Source organism: Parasteatoda tepidariorum, chromosome 9, assembly GCF_043381705.1.
Source record: "Parasteatoda tepidariorum isolate YZ-2023 chromosome 9, CAS_Ptep_4.0, whole genome shotgun sequence".
NCBI lineage: Eukaryota > Metazoa > Arthropoda > Arachnida > Araneae > Theridiidae > Parasteatoda > Parasteatoda tepidariorum.
In genome coordinates, this window is record NC_092212.1 from 23,707,134 (window position 1) to 23,725,254 (window position 18,121).

The following is an 18,121-nucleotide window of genomic DNA, read 5'->3' on the forward strand; positions in this document are numbered from 1 at the left end:
CTCTCTAAAATCTTTTTGAACAACCGTACAAGTTGGCAGCTGTCGAAGTGGCATTTAACCCTTTGCACTCGAAGTCCTTTTAACAGTCAAAAAAATGGACGCAACCACTAACATTTTGAAAGACTTTTCACAAACTTACTTAATGATACCCGGAGATCACAGGATAAAGTGGTAACTATACATTAAGGTGAAAAAAATTTCGTAATCAGAGTGGTGGGTAATTTACAGGCGACAGTGGTGACTGACAGTCACCATTCGAGTGTAAATGGTTAATATAAGTTTTATAATTATTTAGAATTAGTGATGGAAGAAAATCTTTTAAATCACATTCACTAAATCAAGAATTATATATAAAAGTTTGCTATCTCAATAAACTATTCATTCACAATCAGGAGTAAGTTGGCATCTCTGCTGTTATTTCGTTTTAGTGAAGTTGAAGTGATACAAAAAGTGGCTTTATGAAAAAAGTGGTAAAGTATATTATATTTAACTGAATGTGTATCTTCTTCTGTTAGCCCCCATTTCATTTCAAAAAGGCCCACTTCCTGATAGTTCTAGATCTAGTCGCAGATACCAAAATTATTAAAAAAATAAGGTGCGTGAAAATAATTCAATTCCCCTAGACAAATTATAGAACTGAAACAATTGTTCTACCGCAGTATATATTTTTTAAAAATGAAACAGCCCTATAAAACTTACGTTAGGAGCTGACAGGTTAATATTCACCGTCCAGTTTTTTTTCTTCTAATTTTAAAAGAAGATGGCATTAACATTACTGGAACTAACTTTTTTAGAACGATACTTGAAATTTGTTTTCAGATTACAAATCTTCCCAGCATCACTACTAAACAATTAATATATTTTTAGCGTTAATTCAGAAGGTAGATTTAAAGAGTTATATTGTAGAGTTTAACATTTTCAAGTTAGCAGCAACTACATCTTTTTTTTTATGTAAACCTGCAAAAAATCAACCAATTTCAAATTTTAGATTATGCTTAGAATTGTTTTTACAGAATAATATTAATTTTTGAATTACATCTATGAAAAAGCATCAAATGCAAGTGTGTAAATATGTTAGCATTTAAAATCGATATTAGTAACAAAAGTTGAAATATCAAACATTTTGTTAATAATTTTAATTTATACAGCAATTGTCACTAGATAGCAGTCGTAATTATGTATAGTTGTTATTTGATTACAATCACTATTAAACTGCAATCGCTATTAGACGGAAATATTTTTGGATGCTATTGGACTGCTTAAAATTACAATTAAAGTCATGACAGTTGCTTATATTTTGATAAAAAATATATCACTTCACTTAGTTAAATTATTATTACCATCGGATACTAAAGTCTATAACTTCTAGTTCCACTGAAGTTATTGTTTAACTGCAATTGTTTTTAGAATGCAATTGGTACCAAACTGCAATGAAAATGTTTACTACAATTCCTGAAATTAGCACTTTGCACTCGGATGTCCCCACGAAGGCACCATCAGCAGTCACCACTTACTTAAGAAATTTTATACCGTAATAATTAGTAACCACATTATTTTAAGAATTATAAAATCGTATAACGATAGTATATTGTGTATTTTAAATCGTATAGTGCTGATATTAACTCTAACAGCATTTAAAAGTACTCGGAGTGCAAAGGGTGAAAGTTAGTTGTGGATATCCCGAAGATAAAGATATTACTTGGTACCTAACTGATAAAATCTCTTCCGTGCACTAAGTATATAGTTACTGATTCAACAAAATCTATTATTTGTGAGCAATTGCTATTAGATTGCAATTGCTACTAGACTGCGATCGCTACAATAATTGCTAAGTCAGTTGCTAATGTCACGAAGTCAAGAATATTACTTAGTACACAAATGGTGAAACTGCAACCAGACATTGCAGTCTGTGGTACAAATTCAACTAAAATGATTTGACTGTTATTGTTATTTGAGTACAATTGCTACTGGACTGCAATAACTACAATAATTGCTGTATCAGTTTCTGTTATACGGAAGACAAGGATATCACGTGGTACCCAAATGATAAAATTATATCCAAAATTACATGCTATTACAGTGCAATTGTTACTAGACTACAATTGCTATTAGAGTGCAATTGTTCCTAGACTACAAGTACTACAATAATTTTAAAGTCTAATATACCGAATACAAGGACATCACGTGGTACACAAATGATAAACACTGCAGTCTATAGTTACTAATTCACCTTAAGTTATTATCTGACTGCAATCGCTATTAGAGTGCAATTAGAATTAGATTCTAATTACTATCAGTCTCCAGTGATAGAGACCATAGTTACTGTTTAAACAGTTAGTTGCTGATAACCCATAAATAACTATAAAATTAGGTAGCCAAATAACATTGACAGCAGAGTACCTTTAGTTTTTGATCTTTCTTCTTCATATTTTTAACGAAATTTACAACAGAACTTAAAATGTTGTACTGTAATATAAATTTTGAATCTTTTTATAGCTGATGAGAACCAATAATGATTAATTTATATATGTGCTCAAAAGAACAGTAAAAAAATTAAATTTTTAAAAACATTTTTAAATGTACCATAAAAATTTGCTATATTAACCTATAGATTGCTAATATGGATTAAAATAATTAACCTATAGATTGCTTGCATGTCTCTGTTTATTATATTCTTTATAACAAAAGCAACAGTCAAATATTTCATTTTATAACCACCGTTGAACAGCTGACCCAATTTTTGAGTTTACGTCAACTAATGTTTAGCTCCATAGCTTTGTAGTTTTGACGCCAATCCAGAAGAAGAGGGAACTCCTGGATCAAGTATTGGGAGAAATTTACCTACCACGTAAGCGTAAAAAAAGTGTTGTACTTTGCACACTCGCCAACTTTTGGTCATTCCAAAAATAATTTTCCGAAGGGGTAGTAAATTATAGAGTTAAAAATCAATTATAGACAAATCTTTTATTATCTTATTATTTTGTCGAAGATTCATTAATCACCAGCGACAAGAAATTCAAAACTGAAATTTTTATGTATTTAGAATTTTGTATGAATGCAGCAAAATTTAATGTTCCTTTTTTAAAAAGTAAGCGTTGTTTTATCAGTTTCCTTACACTCTTAGCAGCATTCGTTATTATGAATAGAAAGAAAAGAATAGTCACGACTCTTTCCTCGAAAAATATCGAGAAGCGTTGTTTTTTTCAGTTGTAGGCAAAGTATAGTAGTAAGAGGGTATGTTTTCGACCCAATTATAATGTATCTAATTTATTAAGTGATAAATTTAATAAACGAAAATGTTTTTTCTTCTACAAAAGTAAACGTGATATTCACCCCTATTCGTAACAGCTAATGCAACCTTTCTCTTCACCTCCTACATCAGAAAGCTTTCACGCGGTTTTTTATAAGTAATCCACGCAGACTATTTAAAAAAGTGAACCAGTTATGCACAAGAGCCCAGATTCTATTTTAAAAGTGACTGAGAGAAATTTATCATACATATTTGAGAATTGAATCTGTGATGGTTGACAAGTAAATAAGACAAACCAATTATATTCATGAATGAAACAAATTTTTAGATATATATTTTCGATCACTTTCTGATATTTATTAGATTTTGTATTGTAAGGCTCTTTCGCACAAGCTGGTATTTTCATAGTGGTCTGATCGGACTTCCTATAAGAAACCGTGTAGAGGCATATTTTATCTCTTTGTTGCTTCAACAGAGATGCCAACTGCTCCGGACCAACGCCTCCTATAACTGAAAGCCCCTACATGATTTTTTATAGGTAGTCCAATCAGACCACTGTAGAGGATATCCACTTTCCGAACGAGTCCATTAATACAAAATTTAGTTAAAATAAGAAAGTGGTAGCAAATATATGACTGAAAATTTGTTTTATTTATGAATATTATTGGTCTGCCTTATTCACTTGACAACCACTACAGATTCAATTCTCAAATATATATGATAAATTTCTCTCAATTACTTTTATAAAAGGTTTTGGGTTCATGCGCACAACTGGTTCACTTTTTAAGCAGTCTGCGCGGACTACTTATAAAAGACCTTGTGGAGGCTTTTTGGTGTAGGAGGTGATGTCCGGACACGCCAAAATAATTTTAAAAAATTTAAATAACTGCAAATTAAAATTTGCAAATATTTGACTATTTTTGCTTGCTTTTTAAAAGGTATAGCATATCATAAGAACTATAAAGTGGCGAATTATATAAGCCTACGAATCATATAGAAATAGTGGTGGATAAAAATCTACTAAATAGAATTTACTAAACCAATAATCACAATTGATAAACTTCCACTTTAAAATATATATTTGCTGTCCGGAGCAAGTTGGCATCTCTGCTTCAATAGAATGGTAGCTACATGGAAGCCACCGGCGACTAAAAATGTTTCATGTGGTAGAAATTCAATTCACTTTTATTCTATAATACCTTTAATTGTTCAAGAGTAACACCATCTATGACTAAAAATTTTAATTAATTATATTTAAAACAAAGCACTCTTTGCACTTACTTTCAATAAACTTAAAAAAAATATTATCGAAGAAGTTACATTTTTTTTTTCTTTTGAAAAAAGTTTTGCATTTTATTAGTCACCAAATCTTGCATTTTCAATCGCCTATAACATCCGGGTAGCTAAGCTTTTGAGAACATTCAGAAGCAAGCAGTTTTAGATTTCTAGTGGTCCGTAATGTGTTAGGATTAAATGTTACCAGTCTGGTAACAACACTTAGACGAATTTTAGGAACCACTATAAATGTAAAACTTATTGTTTTTAAACGTTTGGTAACCAGTAATCTTTAAACTACTAAGAGCTAAATTACAGTGATGCCAACTGCTCCGGGTTCAACGAACTGTTTTAAGAGAACGGTTGAGAACTAAGAAACTTAAATGTGCAGTCTTCCGATAAGTTTTCTCTTCCATTTGTTTATCTAAAATTTTTAATCAAAGTTTGCTGTTCCAGATGGGGTTAAAACAATAGCAAATATGTTTGTTAAAACCCAAGTTCGCTAGGTTGCGTTTTTTGGCAGGCGTCAAAATACTAAATTTATGTTTTAGATAATTTTTTTAGAGTAGAAATACGAATATCTGTTTTCTCTTGACATTCAACAAAATTTTAAATATTTTTTATTTTAAATGAGAAAATAAAGTAATTAAAAGTATTTATCATTCTACTTGTTAACCCTTTTGAAGGCCGTGGTAAGTATACTTACCACCACGTTTTACCACTTTCAATTTAGGTTTCCATTTTTCAATAGCTTGGAGATAGTCGTGTCTAGTCAAAAAGTGACCACTGTAGGTTCATAAGGAGCACCCTGAACATTGGTGATGATGACGCTTCCAATTTTAAAATATGTTGCAATTAATATATTTTATTTTATTTTATAACCGTCGGTGAACAGCCAACCCAATTTTATGGGTTTACGACTACTAATGTTCATTTCCGTAGCCACGTAATTCTGAACCCAATCCAGAATACAAGGGAACTCCTGGATCGAGTATTGGGAGAAATTTGCCTGCGTGGAGGTTTTTTTGATGGAGCTAACCCGCATTTGCGTTACATTGAAAGGAAAACCACGAGAACCTCCCACGGTTAGCCTGACGGCAAGGGTACTCTAACCCATGATCCTTCTCCCACTGAGGATACTTCATGTCAGCACTGTGGTCGGTGCAAGCCTGATGTGGAATTCGTATCGACTGGGATTCGAACCCGGTTTGCCTCATTGGAAGGAGAACGCTCTATCCCCTGAGCCATCGCGGCTCGTCAATTAATATAATATTATAAAGTTTTTGCCTGTTTGATGGGACGTTAATCTCGTGTTTGGTGAGAACATGAGTTAGAATCCCGCATGCCGAATGTGTATTAAAAGGTGACTGGTGCACGTTAAATTTGTCGTGCTCACAAAGTCCTCCGAGTTCATATAACATATCAATACCTCTTTGGTACTCAATTGGGGATTGATTGTTTTCTGGTTCAGGTCAAAATTATGATCTGTTGATGAATAAATGGATGCATGAATAGGTCCGCCCTGTAAAAAGGGCTGTGACTGTTGTGTGTAGCTGAAATCGTATTCTTGACCATAGATCGTACCACGTAAAAACGAAAAACGAGCTCCCTATCTTAAAGATTCGCTTGACTTCTCAAACAGACTTGCTAGTATTAGTCAAACAGCATAAATTACCGTTGCTAACAACTAATTTCTTTTGGCGCTAACTAACTAATTTACAACAACAACTTCGCGTTATGAACCCTATATCTTTAACTTACAGTTAATAAAACTCGTAATTTTTCTCACATAGGTAAGTGGGATCCAGATCAATTTTCAATGCCAATATTCATATCAGCGTCGACATTTTTATTGCTACAATGCATCGAAGATCCAGCTACTCAAGTGTGTGGTATTCAACTTATAATTGATGCCAAAAACACCTCTCTGAAGCATAATACACGTGCATTAACACCAAGATATTTACAGTTACTCGCTAAAGCTCTCAGAGTAAGTAAATATTCAAAAAGAAGGAAAAAACATTTTAATCAAAGTTTTACTCACATTACTCTGTCTCATATCTAAAACGCCACACTGAAAAACTTTTATTCTACTAATCTGATTTTTCACGAACTAAATACAATATGTGGTATTTAGTTCATAGTGGTTCATAGGGGTGAATTCAAATATGTTAATTGAATTACTATTATAATCGTTATTATTAGATAACAGAATCAGTTACATTAAAGGTACTTTTTTCTTTATTGTTTTGACCAAGTTCGATTTTTTCCTAATATCTGGGAGCCGGGTTGTGGGTAGTTGCTGCGTGTGTTGAGCAATATCGAAATTTCTAATACCACCCTATATTGTCAGAAAAAAACGATATTTAAGGATGTATCACGTTGTTTTCAATCCAAATAATTTTATATTTTATTTCATAACCGTAGTTTAACAGCCGACTTTTATTTTGTTTACGACTACTAATAAAATAAAATAAAATAACCGACCTGGTCTTAATAGGGCGTACGGCGTAATTTTTTAAATTCACAATTTAGGAAAGATTCATCAACATAATAGGCAATGATACAATCACATTACAACAAATAGGCAATGATACAAACAAATAAGTTACACAATAATTCACCACTAAGTGTGGGTTGGCGGCAAATACAAAATTAAATCCGTAGTAAATAAACCATAGAAATATTAACTCATGCAAGGGGATAAAACACCAGTATAAGGCAACGAACTATAAAATATGATTTTAAAAATGAGAAAAAAAGAGTTAAAAGGTGTTATGATAGATAAATCTAAGAGAACAATAAAATCAAGTAAATTGTAAAATCAAAAGACTAAAGGGCTTGTAAAATCAGAAAAAAGTTAAAATCAAAAGGGCTTGTAAAATCTATAATAGTTAAAATCAATTCGAGAATTAGTTAAAAATAAGAGAAGCCAAAAGGCCAAAATGAAAACTATTAAAATCTATAAAGTGATGCTAAAACAAGAAAATTGGTTAAAATTCAAAGTTAAAACAGTCGAGTACCAAAAGTACCAAAGTCGAGTTAAAATAATCACAACATCAAAGCAAAAACTGAGTAGACAATTAAAATTCAGCAGGATAAAAGGTGATAAAGCGTGATACAAACAGTGAGACACCCGATTTACAACTACTAATGTACAACTCAATAGCCTTGTAAATTTGAACCAAATGCAGAAGACAAGAGACCTCTTGGATCAAGTATTGGGAAAAATTTGCCTTCGTGGAAGATTTGTTGATACAACTAACCTGCATTTGAGTTACATAGAGAGGAAAAGCACGAAAACCTCTCTCGGTTAGCCTGACGACAAGGTGACTCAAACCAATGATATGTCTACCACTGAAGATATTTTACATCAGCATTGTGATCAGTGCGAGCAGGATGCGGAATTCGAATCACAGCCATCGCTTTGATTCGAACCCGGTTCACCTCATTAGAAGGCGAAATCTCTATTCCCTGAGCCACCACGGCCATACCTAAATAATTTACATATTTTTATAGTGGACAATGTTTCCTTGAGCAAGTTAAGAAATACTTTTTTTTTTAAAAAATTTCATCCCTTCCGTTGAAGTGCAGCCCGTCTGTCAAAACTAACTCAATCTGTATTACAAACCACTAATTGCTTTTAAACATTTAGCAACCACTATTCTATGAAACAATGAGCTTAAGTGCATCAATGCACTCTGATTACTTAAAAACGCATTTTAAACTAACGTAATCACTTTGGTATTTAATATTAACCATGCAATAATACAATAGATTACCAACAATTATAAAATAATGTGGTAAATAAATTCCAAAGTCTTGACTTTTAATGTCGCATCCAAGGCGACATTGAATGGGTAAGGGTTAATATAGTTTTAACTTCCATTACATTTAAGTAGTTAAGACATTTAGTAGTTAAGTAGTCGACGAGAACCGACTTATATCTTATTGTTTTAAGTGATGATGAAAATTGAATTTAGTAATTATGTACAAAATCGTTTCAACAATAATTATTTCACCACCATTAGGGAAAAACTTTTCGAAGAGTGCAAAAGTTGGCAGGTGCGTTATTGTAGGCGAATACTTAATTCATTTTTTGTCTTCTCTTAACATGTTGACTGCCGCGTCACCCATATTCGGGTGACAGTAAAGTTTCCGATCAGACCACGTCACCCGTATATGGGTGACGCTTATTTGACTACTTGCAAAGGATATTTCACAAGAAGTTACAAAACTTTGGAATTGTTATACAAGTAATACGAAAATGATTTATTAAGGAAATTATTGTGAGCCTCGTTAAAGCTTTCTTGTTCACTGCTATTTGACTCTCTAAGAAATAAGTTTTCTATTTTTCTTTTCGAAATTTCAAGGAATTATTGTAAAGATTTTAAGTTATACTCCTCTTTACTCGACAAAGATTCAAACTGATCGTGTGAATTGGCGGGATGAGAAACAGATGCGAAGCAACGAATACAAATAAACAGGCATGATACCATGGAAACAAACGGAGTTAGATATTATTCTTGTGATCACCAGAGACTCACTTTATTAAAATATCGGTGGGAGTACTTAGCAGAATACGCTTCGTACAACGGTACTCGTGGTCTGAAGGAGATTTTACTATAAACACAAGCGGTTGTCAACGTGTTAAAGCATTTCAAGTACCAGGTCTTCTCCATGTATGATTAAACTATTAAATTCGAATGGTCGTAAAATACATGTTAAATCAAATTTGTTAAATCCGGTAAGAACCATAAATGCAAACATTTTGCAACCACATTAACCCCTTGGGGACGGGTGATTCAGAAAAGCATTCTTACAAAATCAGGATCAGGACGTAATTAAATAAAAAATGGTAACTTAAATGTAGTCGTTGCTAATTTGACAGACTTACTTTGCTTTTACTTTAATTATTGTTAGTTTAATCATATATATAATCAATGTTAATTCAAAGTATAACCAAAAAGTTTTATTTTGAACAAAGTAATGGTGAATTAAATAAATAAAACAATTAAAACCCTGCCCACAAATAAACTGCTAAAGAAATACTTTAATTACCAGTTTTATCATTTTACCCTGATTGATACGGTTTTATGCTGGCACGTATTTGTGACAGTCGATGAAAAAGGGTTAAATATTGAATCTTTTAGTAAATCTGGAAAAGTTTGCAGGTATAATCGTCCTATCTGACTAATATTTTTAATTCGCTTTTCCGGAAATGTTTACAAATTTAAATGTGCAACTAGTAATTAAAAAAAATTTAATTATGTATCAATTAAAAGGTGAAAAAAGCATGGTAATTCTGTTCATATATGAATAAAACTACTCAATTTTACACATTAAATTAATATTTATTTCGGGTAATCTCAGCTGTTGATGTATACTTAAAAAGAACAAAAGAATAAAATTTAATTTTCAAAATATAAAAACAATAAATGATATTTTAAAAAAGCGAAATTTTGAATTAACTCAAGTTAACTTATGTTTTCTATTTTTGCTAATTGTTCTTAATCTTAAACAACTATTCTTTCAAAAAACTGCAAAATTTGGCGAAACAAATTTTAAAATGCTATCTGTTGTTTTAAAGCAAAAATGCTTATTCGAGAAATATTTTAAAAAAAAGGAATGAAAAAATAACTAGTAAATGGACTTTTAATTTTTTTTTATTTTAAAATAAAGGAAAACTGAATTATTTTGCCCCGATTAATTTTTATTGATTTACATGAATCATTGGAAATCCCTTTTATCTCATATAGAGTTTTGATTAACACGTTGAACGCCAAGCTAATTTCACATGACTTGCCCATCTGGCCACGGTAAATAACTACAAACTTAATTTGCAAATATTAGACGGATTTTTTTTTAGATGGTTTATCATGACATATCCCTTAGGAAAATTTGCCATAGAGAAGCCTATGGTAATCTATGGCAACCTATGGCTACCATAGAAATTTGTATGGCAAGATACCATACGCCTATGGCTACCATAGAGATTTGTATGGCACAACCCCATAAGCCTACGGCTACCATAGAAATTTATATGGCAAGATACCATACGCCTATGGTTACCATAGAGATTTGTATGGCACAACACCATAAGCCTATGGCTACCATAGAGATTTGTATGGCACAACCCCATAAGCCTATGGCTACCATAGAAATTTATATGGCAAGATACCATACGCCTATGGTTACCATAGAGATTTGTATGGCAAAACCCCAAAAGCCTATGGCTACCATAAAGATTTGTATGGCAGTATACCATAGACTAATGGTAACCATAAGGATTTGTATGGCACGTCACCATTGGCCTATGGCAACCACAGAAATTTGTATGGCAGTATACCATAGGCCAATGGTAACCTTAAAGATTTGTATGGCAGTATACCATAGAGAAAAGCTGATCTAGATCTCCACCAACGAAACAACAACTTCTATGGAGTCCTCAAAAACATCTTCTAAAAGAAATAAATATCCATTATTTCACCCCGAAGTTAATTAAATTCAACATGTAAACCCACAAGGCATTCCTGGTGAGTCTTTTCCGGCCTCCGGGTGGCCAATTTTTCCATTTTTGAGTGTTTAAAATCAGATGTTCCATTGATTTAGGCTTAGAGTATCAGACCGCCATATTAACGTGTCATCCACTACAAGTGGAATCTTTCGCAAACTTTGGCTACTTATTTTAATATTTTTTCGATCTCATTCTTGGTCAAAAACAATTTATTGCAAACGCCTATGCGATTATCTATCTGAATTTATTAAGTTTTTTAATTTCCGGCTGTCTGGTACTTTTATCAGTGTTTACATTCTCATTAGTTTTTTATTTTAATTCCACTTAGGTTCTTGCAATGCTTTTTTACATTATCTTACATATGTTAGGGCTTTATATTTATTTTTTGTGTTTAATTTTTGCTTGCCATTAAATTGTTTTTTATCATGTCTCTGTGTTTTACTATTTTACAACTAATATTTCTTAAGTATCCACATATATTTGTACAATGTTCTGTTACATGTTTATACATAGCTTAGGGTCATCACTTAACTAGATTTGCTGGATTACTGGTTGACAATTGTTTTGCTTCAATATCATCAACTGAACAGTCCCTGGCCATATCATCTGCTGCTATAACCAAAAATGCTTCTAACAATTTAATCTTTCCTTAAGTTTACAACTTTTTCGTCATAGTGATTCCCTATACCCAATTAATTTTTATTTACTATCCCTGACCAAGTGTAAATTTGTCAATAACAATTATTAATTTCACCAATTTTAATCATGTCTTAAACATGTTTTGTATTTACCAATGTTTCTATATTGTGTTCTCTTTTCTAAATGTGCTTAACACAACTCAACATAAATTTTCTGAGTTTTTTTATCCCTCACTAGTAGGGGATCAACTAATTTAGCCTGTTTTCTATTCTTAGCTTTTCATAGTCTAATACCATCTTTTTTATGGATAAAATTTTGTTCACATGCCACCACTGGTTGCACCGTTACATATTCAGCTTTTGTCCCGTTTGATCTATTTTAAACTAATTTCGCTTCGACCACCGGCCCCACTCTTTATCTTTTGAGTTTTAATAGTATTTTATTGTTTTAGTAGTCTGTTTAATTTTTAGTTTAGTATCACATATCAAAATTTAAAGAATTTTCATACTCGCTCCGACCATCGGACCGTTATTTTGCTTCGCGTTCTTTTAGGTTCCTCTAATATCTGACGCTTATCTAACTAATTATGATACCAATCAATCAAATTAACGTTTTTTATACTCGCTCCGACCTCCGGACCCACTTTCTATTTTCTTGTTTTTACAGCTTTAACAAATATTAGTTGCCTGTACTCAATATATTTTGTTCCTAATCAACATAACCAATATTTTCCCCACTCGCTCCGTCCACCGGACCCATTTTCTAGCGGTTAGTACTAACTGTTTGAAATTTATTTGAATAAGAACCGCATACAAAAAGGATTCTGCAAGTAAAACAGGAGAAGTTTATCAAAGAAATTTAAAAAAAAGCTTTCTGGATATATATTTATTCTACAATTATTAAGTTTTGCATTTTTAATATCCATTGCGAAAGATTCTTGTAAGTAATTATTTTTTGACGTATGGTAAAATATCAACGAGAAATGTTGCCATAGCTGTATGGCAAAGGTATACCATAACCTATGGAAAAATATTTCTTCATAAACTGTAGCACATCTTAGTTTTATGGCAAAAATTTGCCATATAAAAAAATGCCATAGGATATTCCTATGGGGTTTTGCCTATGGCAAAATTTTGCCATTCAAAGAAATGCCATAGAATATTCCTATGGGGTTTTAAATATGGCAAAAGTGTATGGCAAAATTTTTGCCATAGGCAAAACCCCATAGGAGTATCCTATGGCATTTTTTTATGGCAAACCTATGGCAAATTTTCCTAAGGGATATAATAAAAGAGGTGAATTATATAAGCCTACGAATTGTTTAAAAATAATGGTGGATAAAAATCTACTGAATTGAATTTATTAATCCCAGAATCACAATAATTAAGTAGATTTTGAATAAATTTTCTGCAATTCCATAAGAAGAGTCTAAATTGTATAGTTCTATATCATGTTATACGCTGTCAGCCAGCTGTTTTTAGCGGCCTATGTGAAAGCTTAGTGTCAGCAAGCGGTGACAGACGCAGCCTAAATGTAATTTCAGTGTCAGCCGCCTGTGGTTGACGCGGCATAAATGGAAAATCCAGTGTCAGCCACCGATGTCTGACGCGGTGCTCAACATTTTGAACAGTAGCAAATATATATGTAACTGATTTATAGTAATAGAAGCAATCTCTGTTTACAAAGAAAAAACCTTCATGTATAGAATAGAAACAGTACAAAATTTTCTTTAATTATAAATCAATGATTTTCTTAGATCTACATAGAAAAGACCATATTCTAATATTATTGGCGATATTCTGATGTTCGAAAAAATACTTATATAGTTGACACGTTGAATGCCATGGGGGTCACCGGTGACCGGCACTGGGTTTGTTCCTAACGCCACAGTGGTCATCGGTGAGCGGCAAAACCAAGAATATTAGAAGCACATAATTCGAGTAAAATTTTAATTTTTTTATTTTATTATTGTTACTAAAATGTTTTGAAGAAATTCATGCAATCTAGAACACACAAAAATAGTTTATTTATATACACACAGAGATGCCAACTTGCTCCGGACAGCGAATAAATATTTTCAAGTGGTAGTTTATTAATTGTGATTCTTGGTTTAATAAACTCAATTTAATAGATTTTTATCCACCACAATTTCTAAACAATTCGTAGGCTTATAAAATTCCCCATGTATTTCAAATATTCGTTGCTTCACCTTTTAAAAGAGTAGCAAAATGTATCTACTATTTGCAAATTTGGTTTGTAGTTATTTATCGTTTGGCAAGCCATGTAAAATTAGCGTGGAATTCAACGTATTAACTTTTTTTTAAACTTTTGAGATTTAGAAATCTCTTTGTATAATATCTATCTAAAATTCAAGCTAAATTTAGTCATTGCGGATTTTTTTTCTCAAAGAAAAATCAAAAAATTTTAATAAAAATTTAGGAGTGTTTCTTCTACCTCCGATAATCGAGAAAGGCATTTTTTGCAAATAATTCTGTATAAAACGAAAGAAAAAGTTCAGCAGAAATAAAATCTTTCGAAAAATTCTACAAATAAAAAAACCAAACTATTTTGCTTCCTGATTAAAAAATCTTTCTGTAAGAGCTCTGTAATGTTCTGCGACAATGTCGCCGTGTTTTCATGATTCTGTCACGAAGATCTGTGATGCAAATAAAATTACGAAAAGCATTTCATGTTGATAGAAATTCTCTTAATTGAACGGTATGATGGAACTTAAGTTTTTGATAGCTAGTATATTTGCGTTGTTTACAAAAACCTGCACGTTTGCCTAATCTGAATTCACGAAAATTTCTATCAATGATTTATCTTTTTTTTTTATCAGCCAGTAGCCCAAAATATTGCCAAATTTTATTTTTGGCTCAAACTTTTGCAACAGGTGAAAATTGGCCTTTATTTATGACAGAGCTCATTTTCAAAGATTTAAGACACCGAGGAACAATTTTCTTTTTTGTCTTCTATTGCGTTAGAATTTTTTTAACAGTTCCAAAATGCTTTTGCATTACTGATTTCAAATTTAAAAATCGGTTTCTCTCAACAAGGTACAGTTTTTAATCAAATTTACTTGAATGGCTACTAAGTTTTCCCCCTTCTATGTTACGTAGGGCATGGTAGAAAGAAGACAATAATACATTTCAGTTTATAACGAGAAAAGTTAAGGTTATACTTTTCAAAGTAGCAGACAAGTTGATATTAGGACTACCGGCACATGCAACTTAATTGCAAATATTTCATGTTGACTCTGTTTAATGCCATCGTAATTATTCTTATTCAAGTTTTACTATTTAAGATCCATTATTTTGAAGTTGTGTGACAATATGTGATAGTTGTATTCTTTGATTGGCCTTATTTTTTATATTAAAGTAAATTCTAAAAAAAAAAAAATACTGTACAAGTGTGAGCTCCTACTTTACTACTTGGAGCAACTCATATTTTTGACAGTTGACATCTCTGTATAAAAAGGGCAAAGTTTCGACCCATTCTCTCACTTACTCACTTGTTGCTAATTCTCCTATGAAGTTAAAAATCTAAAATTTGAAACGTGTTATTTTTGAGATAAATATAAAAACTAAAAAATTTCATTTTGATGTTTTGTTGTTATCGGGGTAGTTAGAGTAACTGTCAATCATACGTTTCTATCAAGAAGTCACACTTTTGGACGATATGTTCTTTTTAAAATAAATTAGAGACTAAATAAAGTTTGTCCCAAAGATAGAAGATTCAAATTTAATTTCGATTACGTATTCCTTATCAGGAAAGAAAAAAAATTATCAGGTAGCATCAAGAAGGACAAAAGGAAGAAACTAAGATAGCTCATTTCTAGTAATTTCAAATTATCAGTGAAATTAACTTAATTGTACATTTTAACACGTTCACGACGGGTGTTGCGCCTGAAAGCGGAACGGAAAAGAGAAAATACTGATAGAAGAACTATTTCAATATTAGATAATATTCGGGAGGAATTAATTTTGGTCAAGAAGCGTCACTTTTGGTCCATGCGTTCATTTTAAGATAAATTAGAGACTAAATAATGTTTGTCCCAAGAATAGAAGACTCAAATTTAATTTCGATTACGTATTCCTTATCAGGAAAGAGAAAAAAACTGAACAGTAAGCATCAAGAAGGACAAAGGAAGAAACTAAGATAGCTCATTTCTAGTAATTTCAAATTATCGGTGTAATTAGCTTAATTGTACGTTTTTACACGTTCACGCCGGGTGTTGCGCCTGAAAGCGACACGGAAAAGAGAAAATACTGGTAGAAGAACTATTTCAATATTAGATAATATTCGGGAGGAATTAATGTATTCTCAACAATAACAATTCACTGTAAGGAAACTTATCACGGCGAAGAAGCGATTCAATATAAAAATTGCATCTGTTAAAAACAATTGGTAGTTATGGATTTTTATTATTCCCGGAAAAAAACTAAAAAATGAAATTTATTTGTTACTAGTTTTTACTCCGATGCTCCGCACGATGAGACAATCCAGCGTGACCCACCGGTGTGTCACCCCGGCGTGAACGTGTTAATCAAGAAGTCTCACTTTTAGACCATGTGTTCATTTTAAGAAAAATTAGAGACTGAATAATGTTTGTCCAAAAGATGTAAGACTCAAATTTAATTCCGATTACGTGTCCCTTATCGGGAAGGGAAAAAACTAATCAGGAAACATCAAGTAGGATAAAGAAAAAAACTAAAATAGCTTCTTTCCGGCAATTTCTTTTTATCGGGGTAATTAGCTTAATTATCAGTAATGCTAATTAACGCGATTTTACCAAGATAGAAGTCTTACATTTAGAGTATGTGTTCTTTAATAGATCAATATAAAAACTAAAAAGTTTGATTTAGAAACTTTTGTAGCTCCCTGAGTAATCAGGAGCTAACTACCCCAATTGAAGTTAATGCTAAGTAAAAGTTTTTCACAAAGATAGAAGTCTCAAATTTGTACCATGTGTAATCTATGACATAGGTTCAAAAACTGAAGAAGTTTAATTTCAAAATTTGTAACTGCTGGAATTTATGGTGGTGGTCATTGGGTGTCTTAAATCACTTAATTTCTGAGTCAGGGATAATCTATTTTTAGGGACAAACTTATCAAGAATGGATGACGTAGAGATTGTCGTTATATTTGACGACTCCAATCTCGACAATCCAAGCAGTAACATCTGCTGATTTTTCATACTCTCTTGGAATTAAAAGTTGTAAAGAGAATTTTGGGCTACTTTTGTCCTTAAAAAAGAATATTGAGATACAGTGGGTTCCTTTTCACTGTAATGTCTATGGAAACGAGATGGCAGATCTTCTTGCTAAAAAATAAACTGGTATTTTACAGAGCTCCCAAAGAGAAATTCCTTACTCTTCCATAGATGGAATAATTAAAAACACGATAATTATGAGTCATGAAAATAATTTAAATAAACAAATTAGTGAGATGGTCTGGAGAGAGACCCTGAATAAGATCCCTGATTGCCCTGAATAAGATCCCTGATCACCCGCGACGCAATGCGGTTGCTGCCTTTAGGTTGGAAACCGGACACTACTGCCTTGCTTCTCACCTCCATAGACTTATGATCTTTCCCGATCTAAACTGTGTTTTGGTGCGGGGAGGACTCCCCAATTAATGCTGAGCATCTGGGAGTCGGCCTCACAGTTACTGGCAACATCTATGACAGATACTGGAATGCTAAGGAGCAGTTGCTGGCGCTACTTAATGACTGATTTTCTGTTTATACTTTTATTGTTGATGTTCTATTTAATGTTTCTTTGCTGTAATTAATTTTGTATTTCGAATGTTTCAATATTTTTAAGTTTTTGTTTAATGTGTTGTTATTCCTTGGGTCAGTACGGAGTGTATTAGTTTTTACACTCCAGCGAATGTACACATCAAGTACTGCTGCTAGAAATCAAAAAAATATTTAGTATTCCAAATCAGTAATAATCATTGAAAAAAAAGGAACAATACATAAATACAGGGTTTGCGTCCCACTTGGACTATAAACTAAGACTTATAAACTAAGTTTATTTTTACTTATTTTCTAATTTTGTCATTAGAAGACGCTGCTTACTGTATAAATTACAAAACATTGTTTTATGAAGCATGTGAGATCGTATGAGAATAAACATTTCCTCCGAAGATTGTTAGTTTTATCCTCAGACTGCCCCACGAGTTTTTTACAAATGGCGGTCATTTTAAAAACTTCGTCTTATGGTTTTTATCCGTATCCACCAGAGTTGGCCGTTGATTACAGTAATCGATTACAACTGTAATTGATTACAGATAATTACAGCTATGTAATCAATTACTTGTAATCACGATTACAAGTAATCAATTACTTGTAATCGTGATTACAACTTTCAAAAAATTTTGATTACAGCTGTAATCATGATTACAATTTTGATTACAGTAATCAATTACTTGTAATC

The 18,121-nt window shown here is 32.2% G+C and overlaps 1 protein-coding gene across 3 annotated transcripts in view; it reads left to right on the plus strand.

The window, feature by feature from the left end:
- The window catches only part of LOC107454778 (clavesin-2), a 356,878-nt gene that overhangs the window by 333,759 nt on the left and 4,998 nt on the right, over positions 1-18,121 (plus strand). Inside the window, exon 3 of one of the 3 annotated variants that reach the window (XM_016072068.3) lies at positions 6,319-6,515. The exons of 1 other annotated variant lie outside the window; for it this stretch is intronic. In XM_016072068.3, the coding sequence (XP_015927554.1) occupies positions 6,319-6,515 (197 nt within the window). Of the gene's footprint in view, positions 1-6,318; positions 6,770-18,121 lie in introns of those variants that run through there. One more of the 3 variants, XM_071185271.1, reaches the window with a different exon arrangement.